The sequence below is a fragment of the Lissotriton helveticus genome, chromosome 6 (genome assembly GCF_964261635.1).
Source record: "Lissotriton helveticus chromosome 6, aLisHel1.1, whole genome shotgun sequence".
Lineage (NCBI taxonomy): Eukaryota > Metazoa > Chordata > Amphibia > Caudata > Salamandridae > Lissotriton > Lissotriton helveticus.
Window position 1 is genome coordinate 1,423,484,101 of NC_136067.1, and position 15,598 is coordinate 1,423,499,698.

General features: G+C 42.6%; 1 protein-coding gene across 2 annotated transcripts in view; it reads left to right on the forward strand.

Annotated features, from left to right (window-relative positions):
- Window positions 1-15,598, forward strand: part of ENPP3 (ectonucleotide pyrophosphatase/phosphodiesterase 3) — a 709,442-nt gene that overhangs the window by 350,204 nt on the left and 343,640 nt on the right. For both annotated transcript variants that reach the window (XM_078649216.1, XM_078649217.1), the window contains exons 13-14: window positions 6,442-6,550; window positions 14,218-14,349. In XM_078649216.1, coding sequence (XP_078505342.1) covers window positions 6,442-6,550; window positions 14,218-14,349 — 241 coding nt within the window. The remainder of the gene's footprint in view (window positions 1-6,441; window positions 6,551-14,217; window positions 14,350-15,598) is intronic.

The following is a 15,598-nucleotide window of genomic DNA, read 5'->3' on the forward strand; positions in this document are numbered from 1 at the left end:
TATTTTGGTGAATGCTTCTAAACTAGGTCCTGCTGAAAAGGAATCATGGGAAACACTGAGAAACAAAACAGTACACTGCCTAGGAAGGAGGACCGGGCTGACCGAACAACTATTTGCCGAATTTAAGATGGTCAGAAGGGTCCAGTGGGTGGGCAAGACCAGGAAATCGCTACCATGGGACTGTATAGTCCTGACACTTAAAACACCTTTACTAGTGGAAAAAATCGTGTGGGCAGTTGGATAACCCCTATATCAGCTGAAGAGATCAATGTACTCCCCTTAGGTTTTTTCTATCCCCAGACCCACACACCGATAAGAGAGAGCGGGTTCAGAAATAATGAGGTAACCCAAAAACATAGATATAACTTGCCTACCTTTAATAGATTTGCAACCCTCTCAGGGCTTGAGGAAATAGATTGGCTGGCCCAACAACATACACACTCAAAGAACATGGTAGCACATACTACTTCTGGATTATAATGTACAGATACTATGGTATTAGAAAGGGTAGGCAAAAATCAATCTGACCCTCACTTTTCTACTTTCGAAAAAGCCCCTGCTGATAGTGACCCTGAATTGTATGGAAATTTGGAAAAAGAACAGGGAACAAGGGGGGTTAGGAAGAATGCTGCCGTTCAACTGGAGGTGATCGTACGTGATAATAGCCAGGCGGACAGTAATAACAAGAAAACTGGGACTATCCCAGATGGTATTTAGGCAGGTAGTAATAATGAGAAAACCTTGAACATTCTATTTTGGAATATAGCTGGTTTAAGATAAAACATTAGTAATGATTTATGGCTGGATTTTATTGGAAAATTCGATGTGCTCTGTCTTCAAGAGACCTGGGCCACCACGGAAATACACTGCGAGGGGTATAAGAGTTTATTTACTCCTGCTATTCCCTCAGTTTCTGGCAGGGCTAAAGGGGCTTTAATCGTATATACCTCGAATCTTTTGGGGATTAACCAGATGACTTTCTCTAAATCTGAACCAAACTTCCAACTTATAACTATGGACACGAACAAGAAAGAAAAGCTTGGCTGGGTACATTTTTACAATAACTTGCATAAAGACAAGCTGATTATTACCTTAAAAGAAATCCACTGTGTCCTTCTGGAAATCCAGCATAAAAATTAAAAAAATGTTTTTGTTATATGGGGGGTGGGGGACTTTAACTTTACCCTTTGCGATCAAAATGGAAACTTAACATGTGGTCTACTAGATGAGAATGATATAAACCTAACCCATTTTTCGCACACAATATGGGACGAATGTCTAAATGAGACATTATGTCTACTGGAAATGAGTTTTGCTAACAAGCTGACCTCACCCCATCCCTTCTCAAGCATACTTTTAATGGAAGAGGAGCTAACACAACAATAGATTTTACTTTTGGCTTAAGTCGGTTTGCACGCCGCTTGAAGAATTTTACAACGCATGATAATGCGATTAGTCATCACTACCCAAACAGCATCTCAATACAATGTCCGTTTAAACGAGGTTTAAGTAATTGGGAAAGAAAGTATGGGCAAGAAAACTTAAAGATTGATAAAGTAAATGGGTACTCCCTTAAATGGGATAAAGTTGATCCACAAATTATTACACAAATGGTAGTATCAAAATCCTTAGACTCTATATTAAAATGTTTGGATCCTTTAACCTCACCTAATGAGGTGCTAAAGAACTTCAAAGAGATTACGGTAGAAATAAATAAATCCTTAAGTGTTGAGTATAAACAGCGAAAAGGTAAATCTAAAGGCTGGTTTAACAAGGCCTGTACAAAGGCTTATTCTAAGTTAAAAATGGCCCTACATAAGGATAAGTGGGATAGGAATGAAGTAAACCAGCTTAGAAAAGAATATAACCAGGCTATTAAATTGAGGAAAGCTGAAATTAGGAAAGGAATTTGGGAAGAACTACACAAAAGTTGCAGTAATAAGGACAATACTGCTTTTTGGAGGGCTGTTAAAGCTCCCTTCCTCCTCAAAGCCAGGGATGGGCCAACAATAGAAATAGCTATTGACGAAAACAAATGGGTGGAGCAATTTTCCAACATTTTTGGATTTAATACAGAGGAGAAACATATAGAGGATGATAATACCATGACAATTGATTCTTTAAATCCCCATAGTCCCTCTATCCCTCTAGATATTACTTTAATTGATGTTGAACAGGCCCTAAAGGCGAGCAAGGGGGGTAAGGCCCCAGGCCCTACGGGGTCCCTGTAGATCTATTTAAATATAATATGGATCTGTGGACCCTTCTACTGACAAGAGTTCTAGCTGCTACGTGCATAGTCAGGCCTATTTACTCATGGTCAGAATCTATCCTGGTCCCAATTTTCAAGAAAGGAGATCAACAGAACCCAGCCTGCTACCGACCCATATCGTTACTAGATTCTTTGGGAAAAGTGGCAGGCCGTATCATCCTAAACCGGCAACAGTAATGGGCGGATGATACTAAAGTTCTGTCTGATCTCCAATTTGGGTTCACGGAGGGACTGGGTACCATGGAGCAAGGCCTTAACCTAGCACTATTGATGGGGAAATTAACTAAAGCTAAAGGAGGAAAGTTCTATATGGCGTATGTCGATCTAACCACTGCATTCGACTGCGTCAGCCATGTCAAACTTTGGCATACACTAGAAAAGTTGGGTGTGGAGATTCCCATTGTAAACTTTCTACGAGAACTGTATGCAAATGCTACTACAAGGGTAAGGTTTAGGGTAGCAGGGGAACTTACGGCCCCTTTTAAAGTAGAGAGGGGGGTCAGGCAGGGGTGTGTCCTGGCCCCTTTCCTTTTTATACTTTATACCAATGGATTAGAACATGCCATGTGGAGGGAGGCCATGACTTACCGCTGCTGCAGAAGCGCCCCATACCTGCTCTACTTTATGCGGACAACGCCGTGATTCTAGCTCGAACTTCCCTCGAACTACAACGTGCCCTCAATAGATATTATACTTGTATGGCTAACTTAGATCTTAAAATCAACATTAAAAAGACATTTATAATGAGATGTAGGTCAGGATCAAAGAATCAAAAGGATATTTATATAGATATAGTAAAGTTAGACACTACCAACACATACCCGTACCTAGGGATTGTAATCGACGACAAAGGATCATGGAGACAGGCAATAACCGCTAGAAAAGTCCTCTTCATGAGGACCACAACGTCATTGGTCAATTTCTCACAAAGGTTAGGAAAGAGGTCTCCAGTTGAGATGCTTCAGATTTATAAAGCTAAATGTGTCAGTACAGCAATATATGGGGCTGGTATCTGGGGATATGTAGGTGTTGACGCTTTGCAGAAAGTGGAAAATGCCTATTTAAGGTATCTCTTGACAGTTCCACGGGGTACTCCCACATTTAACTGCCATGCAGAACTAGGTATTCCATATATTACTGATTTAATTACACTTTAACCGGTTCTGTTATGGCACCGTATCTGGTCATCCCCCAAAACATTACTCAACCAGGACCTTCTGAAAGATTGCCTCGGCCTCGACAATGTTTACAAGATCAAGTGGCTCATGTATGTTAAGAATTTTCTATTCGATCTGGGTCTTGCAAACTACTATCATAATCCAGCTTTGATAGCACAGATTCCGAGGAAACTGTTAAAAAAACAATGCATGAGCCATCTGGAAGGGCTTAGGCTTTTGAGGGAAGTAAACATATGCTCAGTCCAACATAATTGAATGATTCAGACAACCTTAGCTATCCACCCGTATTTGACGTACAATTTGACTGGATATGACAGGTTTGTTCTGACTCGTTTTAGACTGAATATTTTTCACCATTTAATATCATTCCCAAAAATGAATGACTGGACCAGAACTCTGCCAATTTGTCCCTGTGATGATGTTTCTGCGCAGTCATCTCTGCATGCTGTGCTGTTTTGTAAATTCTATAAGGAATCTAGGAGAAGATGGGTAGTACCCATTTTAAGGATTCTAGGTATGAGACAATGTCGACCTGCATTTCTTGCCTTACAATTCCTAGATGCAGAGTGCATTACAAAAAATATTGCACATTTCCTGAAACTCTGTATCAGACACAGAAAGAATTTAGAGTAGCTTTGCAGCATCATATTGTATGTGACTATCTTTGTTTTCACTCTTTTCTTATCCTGTATGAGACCACAATTTCTGCTCATTGTTTAGCAGTTTTAGTATTTTACGTTTTATGCAATCATCCAATTGTCACACCGTTTATGTAAATTATTTTAACAGCCCTTCTTTTACTGTCTGATGATAATGATATTTTATCAGCTCTTCTCTATTTTTTAACCAAATGTTTTAATCCATGTACTTTTATGGTTTTTGTCTACTCAAGAAAACCGAATAAAGTGATTCTGATTGATGATTGATTTGGAACTCAAAGAGGTCCACATAAAATGCAATATACAGTACGTGGAGCTCTAAGTACAACGTCTGCAAGTGTGGTGTTTGCAGCTCTTCTTTAAACATTTGTGTCACTTGTTACATTGGAGGGGACCTTATCTTGCACAGTGCAGGCATGTGGATAGCGCTTACTCCTACACCTGCCTGGGTTTGAAATGTGCTCTGTAAGAGTTCCTCCAAGTGATGGAGATATCGGTGTACTTGGTCTTTCAAGGGTTTCTGCTTGCCTTTTTGAGACTAGCCTCTCGTGTTTGTCTAACCGGACTTGATGGCACCATTAACCATTTACTATATAGCATGCAAAAAGTTTTGATACATGCATCACTAGTATTTCTAGAATGTCACTGAATGTCCTCTTTTGCCTTCCCCATTTTTGCCATTCGCCCCTGGGCTTGCTATGGCGTGCAAGGTTTCCTGGTGTTATCCGCCCCCTCTCCTATGCTCTCCTGGACTGCTGATTGTTGTTATTGGAGAACTTCCATTTTATGTGAACTCTTGCACCTTGCTCTGGATTACAGTGTGTAATTTCACATTTTTAAATAACAACTCATACCAATTAGCTACGTGCGAGTCAGTAGGTTTGCATAGTGGGTATCCCAATTTTTGCCATTTGTACTTTTGACCCTTTGTTTTAGTTTGGACCTCCTCCCTGTCCCCCTTGAGCACTTTCTTGATGGTTACCCTTCTCATAACCAAACAATGACGTAAAGGACTTTAGAGGCAGGAAAAGGGTCCCAGGTTACCAGACAATTATTCTGTTTATCATAGGGCTTTGTTTCACCTGCGAGGGTATCCAGGCACAGAGAGCCATGCTGCTCGGGTGGAATCAGTTGAACAGCCAGGTCTTGAGTCCCTTCCTGAATTCCTGAAGAGAGGGTGAGGTCCAGAGGTGGTGGTGGAGGCTGTTCCATGACTTTGGAATTAAAAGGCATGCCTCTCTTCCACCACCCAGCACTTACTCTTTACCTCGCTCTTGCAGGTTCTTTGTCACTCCTGCTTTCCCACGTTGTCACGGTTTGTCCATCTTTCTTGTCCTCCTTTTACTCTGTTTTCTACTTTGCCTATCTTGCTGGGTTCCCATCACCTGCTTGCACCAGCACAAATTAAGCACAGCTCTCCTGTAATCCACATTACAGTTGCTTTATTTTCTTTGCTTACTGCTTACTGACCACTCCCGAAATGTTAACTGATTTTCTAGTGAAAACAGCATACTCTCATCTGTCTCATTTATAAATTGGTTTGGGTAGCCAAACCCACTTGCTTTCAGGAGTATCCTTTGAACTTTGGTCAATATTTTCTGATATAACAATCGTCTGGTTTACCTGATTATTATGTAGACATGACAGGTATATTTTCCCCCCGATTGTCACAGACTTTGCATCAGGTTTCAGTTACTTTCTAACACAAGCAATACACAAAGAAAGTGTTGAGTTGGTATTTACAATCCAATGCACTTTGCAAACAAAATTAACATAAACTGCGTAGTGTGCTGCATTGCATTACTTTGTGTCACAGGAGGCATTCCATGGATGTTGCATGGGCGTTATCATGCAATCACACATGGGTTTTGATGCAAATCCCTATCTACTAAGAACTGTAGACAGAAATTTGCACCAAAATCCCTCGCCTTCTTTGCTGCAAGTGTAATGAGGAGAAATTTTCTAATTTCTACTCTTTTTCCCTGCATTTTACTGCACACATACTTATAGGAAAATGCCTTAAAGCATAGTTTTTTTCCTGAAAAGAAACCCTTCCTGTATAAATACTATGCTTACCACAATGCAGAAACCACTGCACATGGAGCATGGCAGCTTAAAGTGCAGCAGTGCAGCAAGAAAGCAGAAACACTTCTCGTCTTAGTAGACATGGCGCTGTCCTGGTCTCTTCTGTTTATATAACTCAGCATTGCAACTTTTATTGCTGTGTTGCATTGTGCAATTTCTTACTAAATCTGGGATTTTGTGTGTGTTCTTGTCACACTTCTGAAGTAAACAACATAGAAGTAATGCTGAAAACTGCTGTCCTCCTCAGGTGATCCAAGCGTTAATGCTGGCAGACCGAACAGTAGGGATGCTAATGGATGGCCTCAAACAAAGGAATCTCCACAACTGCGCTAATCTGATAGTTCTGGCGGATCATGGTAAAGTATACGTTTTGATTGATATTTTTATAAAACATGGGATTCTGCAATTTCTTTACAAAAACTGGTCTCAAATTTCTTTAAAATAGGAGGCTGGTGATGCACCCAGTCCCCTATGATAAAGAAATGACATATGACATAACCGCACAACTGTAATAACTCAATACAGTTGAGTTCTGATTTCACAATACTTGCTGCCAGAGCCAGTAGAGAAAGGGAAAGGCAGGTCACAGAGTACAATTAAAGCAGCAGTTTAGTGAACAAAAACAAAACATAACTTTTTCTCTTTTTCTCTGGTTTTAAAGCTGTGCAATGACAAGCAGAAAGTAGATATTTATAATAACATATATATTTTTTGCACTACTTACGTAATTATAGAAAGGTTAGAATATTTCTGCATGCTTCTACATATTCTGGCTACTGTGCCGTAAAAAAAAGAAATTACGCTATAAAAGGATTGTAACATGATTTTGCGACAAATATCGTACAGCTTTTTCATGTGTTTAATTTTACACTAGAGAGTCTATTTTTATTCTTCATGTATGCAAATATGCTCTCTCTTTCACATGAAAGAGATATGCAGCAAGGTTTTAAGTGTTGTGTGAAAGGTGATGGTGTAACCATGAGCTCCTCCCCATCAACCAACATGACTGGGTCCCACCCCTCTGCCCCTCGGGCAATGCTGCCCCTGACACCCTCCCTCCCACCATGGATAACATGACGCAATGCCTCAACCTCCTATAATCTCAGCTTGAAATCTTGATACGAGGCTTGAACGAAACCCTATCCATTCTGGCATCAATCCGAAAGCCCACTCAACACTCTACTGCTCCGCCAATTCTCTCCCAACCCAGAAGGAGTAAGGTACTGCCCCCAGTGGGCCTCATGTCCCCCCTAGATCCTGACTCCCAACAAATCGGGGAATAAGATTCGCTCAGAAAGACCCAGAAGAGCAAAATCCACACTTTCCTTTCAGCAAGTGGCACTACTTGCCTCAATTTATGACCCCCGCTTGGAACTCCTCACCCAAATCCACACTTTCCTCTCAGGAAGCGGCATTACTTGCCTCAACCTATGACCCACCTTGGAACTCTTCCCCCAAATCCATGATCAAAGTAATTACGGGAGTTGGAAGAGAACAATCCCCTCCAAGAGTCCCTAGACCCCCAGCTCACCTAACCTCCCTACCTAGAGCTCAATCTACTAATAACAGGAACGAATAAGGTCCCCCCATTAAATGCATGCTGATAAACTGTAGCTCTGCCTCTAAACATGCACCAGAACTAGCAGAAGCCATCCTCTCCCATGATATAGATATAGCTTTCATCACGGAGACCTGGTTAAACAATCTCTCTTACCCCAGCATGCTGGTGCCTCCCGGATTCACAATGATTAACAAAGATAGACAAGAGCATAGGGGAGGGGCATAGCAATTATTCACAAGAGCAACATCTCCATCATGGAAATTACCTCCTGCTTGTAGAGCTCCTTTGAGTGCCTCTCAGTCAACATCAAGACATGCGCTAACAGGCCATTACTTTTCCATCTCCTGTACCACCCCCCAGGCAACTCCAGCGAATTTGGGGAACACCTCTCTGACCTGATTGCCCATTGCGCACTCGGCAACTCTAACAACATAATTCTCGGCGACCTCAATCTAAGATGGAATGAAACAAAAAACCTGCTCATTCAAACTCTAAACAGCCTCCTTCTAGAAAATAATCTGACCCCACATTGCTCAGAAGAAACACACCATAGAGAAGCAATCCTAGACGCAATCATTACCGAAAGCAACACAATCACCATCGACCAAATCATTCCCATAGACTGGTCAGACCATCACATCATTCTTTTCCACATCAACCAAACGGTTCAAACTCAACACCCCAAGCAGGACCCCCCCAAATGGGTCAGGAACACAGCTCATATGCCTTCTGCTGACCTGGTAGAAAGAATAAGCTTGCTCCTCCCCAGCACTATTGATCACCTCTCAACTACCGAACTCACCTCTCTCTACAATTCCAATATGACGCTCACCCTGGACCACCTTGCCCTCTTGAAACTAAAAAAATACAGGATCACTCCTTCCAGATCTTTGTTCACCACTGGCATTAATGAAGAAAGAAAACATCTTAGAGCCTCAGAAAGAATCTGGAGGAACAACCCTTCTACCCTCCATCGTGATCAACTCAATGCAGCCAGCAGAAATTACAAAAAGTACATTAAGAATAAAAAGACAGCTTTCTTCTGTTCTGCTCTTGACACCGCAAAACACAGACACAAAGAACTCTTCAATATCATCAGGAATCAAACATCCAAGCCCACGACATCCATAATATTGACATCCAAAGAACAATGTGACAACTTCGCCTTCTTTTTTCAGCGACAAAATCGCCAAGATTGATCTCTCTTGGTACAAATCTCTTTCCCTCCATCAAGATCAAGTCATCTGAAACTCAGGATAGCGCTTCCATGAACCCCCCATAACACTGGTCCTCCTTGATTCCCATTCAGTAAGCAGAGATAGTCAATCTAATCTCCAATGCAAAACCCTCACCCCACGACCTGGATCAGCTACCCCCGCGCCTGGCCAAGGACCTGAAGCTCGTCCTAGCCCCGCTATGGTGCAAGATCATTAATAGCTCACTGAGCTCTGGAACCGTACCAGACTGCCTCAAAGTAGGTCAAGTCACGCCGCTACTGAAAAAAACAGGGTTAGACACTGAGGATATGAACAACTTAAGACCTGTATCGAACTTAGCTTTTCTGTCCAAAATCCTGGAAAGATGTGTACTCCCTCAGCTGACCCAACACCTGGATAACATCAATCTCCTAGATCCCCATCAATCAGGCTTCAGAAAAGGCTGCAGCACCGAAACCGCAATCCTCAATGTCATAGACGATCTACACAAGTCACTTGACTCAGACCAAGGCTGCCTTCTCATCCTCTTAGACTTATCGGCTGCATTCGATACAGTCAATCACAATCTGCTCCTCAAGGTCCTACAAGAAAGGGCTGGTCTTGAAGAGATGGTCCTCCACTGGTTCTCTTCCTTTCTCCACAACTGCTCACAAAGACCTCCACCCTGTCAATAGAGGTGTCCCACAAGGGTCAGTGTTCTCCCCTGAGCTTTTCAACATTTACATTGAACCCCTTACCAAACTACTCAGGAATTCTAACATCCCTTTCCACTTATATGTGGATGATACGCAGCTATATCTAGAAACCACCTCCATCGACGACATCCAGAGACTCAATGACACGCTCAAAGAGGTTCAACACTGGCTCCCAATCAACCACCTGAAACTCAATCAAGAGAAAACGGAAGTACTCCTCATCTCCAACAGAGACGAAAACCCCCAAATTGAAGAATGGCTCAAAGCCATTGACGTCCTCAATGGTACCCTCACCCCGGCGAATTCGGTAAAATCTCTAGGTATCACCCTAGACCCGAAACTGGACATGAAAAAACACATTACAAGATCCGCCAAAAGTGCTTTTCTCAACCTGAAACTACTGTACAAAATAAAACCCTTCCTCCCTCGAAGGATCTTCAACAAGCCACTCAAGCACTGGTGCTCTCCAGAATTGATTATGGGATTGCAGCCCTGACTGGGACAACAAAATCGCACCTAGCCCCCCTGAAAATACCTTTAATGCTGCAGCAAGAATGGTCACAGGAACTAAGAAATTCGATCACATCTCTCCTGCACTCAGGGAACTTAAATGGCTCTCAATTGAATTGCGAGCCAGCTTTAGAACAGCCTGCCTCACGCATAAAGCCCTGCACACAGGCAAACCGGAATACTTGGCCACCAAACTCAAAAGGGCCGGCCAGTCCAGGAACCTCAGGAGCTCCAACACTCTACTACTCACCCCACTGAAAACTCGTAAGCAAAAAACTGCATATAATTAATTCGCTGAAAATGCCCCAAAAATCTGGAACTCCATCCCCCCACATCAGAATTATCTCCTCATTCCCTAAATTCAAGAACCTGCTCAAAGTCCTCTTCCTAGACTGCTCTCGAGCGAACCGATAAGAACGAAGGAAGCATCTTAGACAGCTCTCCATCTTACCGGAATTTTGTGACTGTTAACACTGACTCAGATCCAGAAAACTTCTTGGTCACCCGCCCCGTTTGGACAAAGAAACCTCTTGGATGCTAGTCTTGATTGATCGACACCCTACACGCTCCTTTGCTCGTTCGCTCCTTTGTCTGATTTATACCCGACTCGAACCCTCATGTTTTACCATAATATTTGTATTGTATATTTGAACATAATTGTATATTTGCACATAATTGTACATGCTGTGAAGCGCTCTGATACCCTCGGGTCCAGCTAGCACTATATAAAACTCCTAAAATAAAATAAAAAAATAGAATAAAAAGTATTATAAGGAATAACGTACCCCTTGCAGTACATGATAAGGACACTGCAAATCATCTCAGAGTTCCTCAACCTTATAAAAGAACTTGGCTTTTAGCTTTGTTCCTCTGTGTGGTAATGGAACTCCTCAGTGACATGTAATATCCTTATAATGTATGGCCGGAGGTGTTTTATCCTATATATCACTCCTCTGTATTAGTGCCAGTAGAGAAACTTGTTTGGGGGCATGTAGCAAGGTCCATTAATTTATCTGGGTGATGTCATTTAAGAAATGCTGATGCATAGGTAAATCAGGGTCTGAGTTCTTTCCACATACAACCACCATAATTACTTAGGGGTTTGCCACGTTGTAGATGTGTTTCTATTGCTCATGTAAAATGAGGCGAACCATTTGGCATTGGCTGCAGTAAAGAAACTTTGTAGTTAAGGCCCTTCCCACTCGGTTGCTCTCTACCATCATGTTTCTTATGTAAACTCTTGAAGATTGTTCTTTGTAGACTGCCAGCATTATGGGCAATAAGATGAGGCTTGACCCCCTCTTCACTACAACTAAACCACTTGAAAGTCACTGAAGAATTGCAAAGCAAACCCTGAGACAAATTTGCACTACGCTGCTCACAACATATTTCTCTGGCATGGAGCCCCCTGTGTCTTTTATTCCGAGTTGGGGGGTGGGGGGACGGGGTTCTGCCTGATATTCCTTCTCACTCCAGGGGGCATATTACCAGGGGCATTATCGCCGCTTTAGCGGGAATTTTTCCCGCTAAATCGGTGATAATTTTATCGCCCTATTACCTAGCTGTCGCTAACACCAGTTAGCGACAGTTATTAGGAGATAGCGATCATCTTGGGGCCCACTTTGCATGTCAGCGATAATTATCGCTAATGACATGCAAAGTGGGCGTGCCAAGATGTTAGCGACTGGAAACAGTCGCTAACATCGCTATCTCCTATTACCTACTTTTGGAAATAATCGTGCTAAGCGCGATTATCTCCAAAAGCTAACGCCTGCCCAGAGCAGTTCTCCAATGGTAGGTGGATAACATGGCTAAGAGCATTGTCACGATAATGCATGAATATCGCTTTTCAGCGATATTCATGCATTTCGCACGATTTTTACTGCTTTTGAGATAAACCTTGATAATATCAAGGTATCTCAGCGGTAAAAATCGTCGGTGCGCGGCGATATAATTATGGCCGCTAACCAAGCTTAGCGATAATTATCGCTATTGCTTGGTAATATGCCCCCAGATTTCCTAAAACTATCGGCTTTGGTAGATTGAGAAACATTGGAGTTAGGGAGTATAAAGAAATGCTTCTGTTTATTGAATTGTGTGCAATAATACGTTGTAATCGGTTTCTGCATCGATTCCTGCATGTGTTTGTCCAGTATTTCACCAGAATTACTCTGCTGCTTTCAGTGTTAAACATCAATTAGGAGCGTTGTAATCCCATTTGATTATGTGGTCCGCGTTGGCTCTGCGACTAACTCAACAGGAGTTTGTGCCTGCTGGAAGTAGGAAAAGGCGCTTGGTGAAATACGGGCCATAAATGTGGGAACGTTTTGCAAGGTTTTTATTCCCATAAAACTTGGAATGGGGAGTTTCCCAACGATTCGCCCAACCACCATTCCCAATTATCAGTGCACCGATTTCCTTAATGTGGCGGGGGAATATTGCGTAATTTAGCACCCGACCTGTAGTGTGCCCCTTGGGGCTGAGAAGGAGGATCAAGGGATTCTGTCTGTGAATTTACAGGCTTGCAGACTGACTTGGTTCTTAAAAGCTTTATCAATTAAAGCTGATCAACACCTAAGCTCTTATTTCAAATCAACTGATTGATGATGTGGCTGCAACCATTTGAATGTCTCATCCTTTCTAAAACAGCTGTGATTGCATTCCATCATTTTGCAATCTGTGCTGCATCTGCGCTAGCTTGTACTTCGGATGAACTGGCTCCTGGCAGTAGCAAGCACCGATGACACATTTCTTAACATTTGCAGGAAATGTGAGCTAAGATTCCCAGCATCGTGTTCGTCCCTCCGAGGGGTGGGTATCTAGTGTGATCTAATGGAGCCTGGGGCCTAGGCAACATCTTAGTCCAACTGCCTCAATGACGTCCTCGTCATCCCATTGCTCACCGTAGTAATTGACATTCCATTGTACATTGGATGTTGCCATACGTTCCTATATTGTCTAATGTTTGTAATGTATTCTCTAGGAATGTATTTTAACCTCATACCCAATAACAACTAAAAGCTGATTCTCAGTTGTTTCCTGTGAGCATTAATCACCAAACACACATCATTGGAAGTGAACTTTAGGTATTTTATTCAATCTCTTATTAGCTGACTTTGTCCCCGATTGATAATTGATACCATGGGACCTGACCACTGAAGCAGTGATCTACTTTCTAATATGGATATGTGATGTATGTATTCAGTAAACATTAAAAAATGAGAATGTTGTGTTAGCTACATCTGTGATGACTAGGCATGCTAAAGATAATTAAGACACATGTAACAAGAAGGCTAAACCACAAGGGCCTTCGTTACAAGTGACCTGGTAAATCCGATGGGGCTGGTAGCATTTACTGGCCCCATTAAAATGACAACATCCACAGGAACGCTATGAATTTGTTTTACGGCACCAGAGGTTTTTGGCTAGTGAAAGCAGAGGACATCTCTGGGTGAAACAACGGGGGGTTGGGGGGATATAAAGAATTACAAGGAAATCAGACCTGAAAAAGATTACCCTAGTGATTCCTTAATTCTAAGGGGACCCTCAGGGTCTCACTAATAGTAGCCTGGTAACTCTATCCCTGGATTTGCCTCCAACCACTTGTATTGGTGACTCTGGTGCGGCAGAGCTACTAGGCGGAATAACGGGGGGCTCATAATGAGGCCCATGAAATATATTGAGTCCAAAGCTTGTTACCCCTCTTTTCTGAGGCAGAAGTGGTGAGCCAAATGTGATGGAAAACTATGTGAACATGCCACCAATTTGTGCAAGTTGACTTGTAGATTATCTTGTACATGCATTGTGTTGAATGTTAAGTAAAACAAAAATCAAAATCTTGCCCACAGCTGACAATTTTAAATTTTAGAAAGACCATGAATGAACATGCAATAAGAACATTAATGACCGAATCTATGCAAGAAAGTTGATGGCTTGTTCACACATTGACCTGAAATTACCACTGTATAATTTATATGAGTTTCAGATTGAAAAATAGTGTGGATTTTGTAACTTTTCTTTTGGCCTATGCTTTGGTTTAGGAATGGACAAGACATACTGTGAGCAGTTGGAGTTCATGACTGACTACTTCAGCAGTATCAGTTTCTTCTACATGTATGATGGGCCTGCTGCTCGTATTCGTGCTCGGAATGTCCCACAAGACTACTTCTCCTGTAAGTGTATCCTGGTGCCCATAGTGAGGCTTTCAAATGTAGTAGCAGTTGGATCTGCAAGTAACTTGACAGGTGCCACATGGATATTGAGCTTATTATCTGTTGTGGTTTTCTATCTGATTAAAGAAAGAAGCAGAATCTTGTGGAATTTCTGTTTACATTGAGTAGAACATGCATGCAATGCATTTTCTTAAGTGTCACGTGCTTATGGAAGTATTGTTGAATATTGAATTTTGAGAATTAAGTTTAATTAATTCAAAAACAAAATACTGGGGAATCTTTGCAAGCAGGCTTTGCAGAAGATAACCTGATAAAGTTTAGTGTCCATGAGCATCATTCTGAGGAAGGTGATAAAAGGACTTCTACCAAAAACAGATAGAGGTCCTGTTAGCTTTCCTCACTGCATCAGAGGCCAGTGATTGGAAGTGTCCCAAGTGGTGGATCTGAGCCCAGCTCCATCATCAAGAGCTTCCTTTCGCACATGCCCCAAACAGAAATTACATCTGATGAGCTGTATAATTTAGAGAAGCACATCAGAGGACACTACCTCCTCTGTCTTACTTAGCACAATCCTTTCAGATATTTGTACTCTGGACGCCTAGCCTGTATACATTATCCCTGGCGCAGGTATGATGTGACGCAGGGCTGTACAACGTGATGCATCTCGCTAGATGAGTCATGTTGTACATTAGCCGCATTGTTTTCGCCGCCGTTGTGTCAAGAAAAGTGATGCAATGGCGGTGCAAGGAGGTGCAAGGGGCATGTAAATCTGCCCGTATGTTTGAGAATCTAAGTCAGAATCAAAATAGAGGTCTTGTGTAAGCCCGGGCCTAGTGGGCATAGTGGGGCTCCGCGGAGCTACGCGGAATGGGCGAGAAGCTTCGCCCACTCCCGCACTCCGCGTAGCCCCACTACGCACCTCCCTCCCGCCCGCCCCTACATACATTATTTAAGCAAAATACCCTTAATAAAGAAATTTTAAAGCATTTACCGTATCCGGGGCTTGTCCGGGGCTCCCTCTTGGAATCGCGTCGTCATGGATACCAAAGCGCATGCGCGGGCGGCCGCGCATGCGCATTTCTCCCGAGAAATGCGCATGCGCGGCCGCCCGCGCATGCGCATTGGTATCTATGAAGGGACGCTATTCCAAGAGGGAGCCCCGGACGAGCCCCGGACACGGTAAATGCTTTAAAATTGCTTTATTAAGGGTATTTTGCTTAAATAATGAATGTAGGGGAGGGCGGGAGGG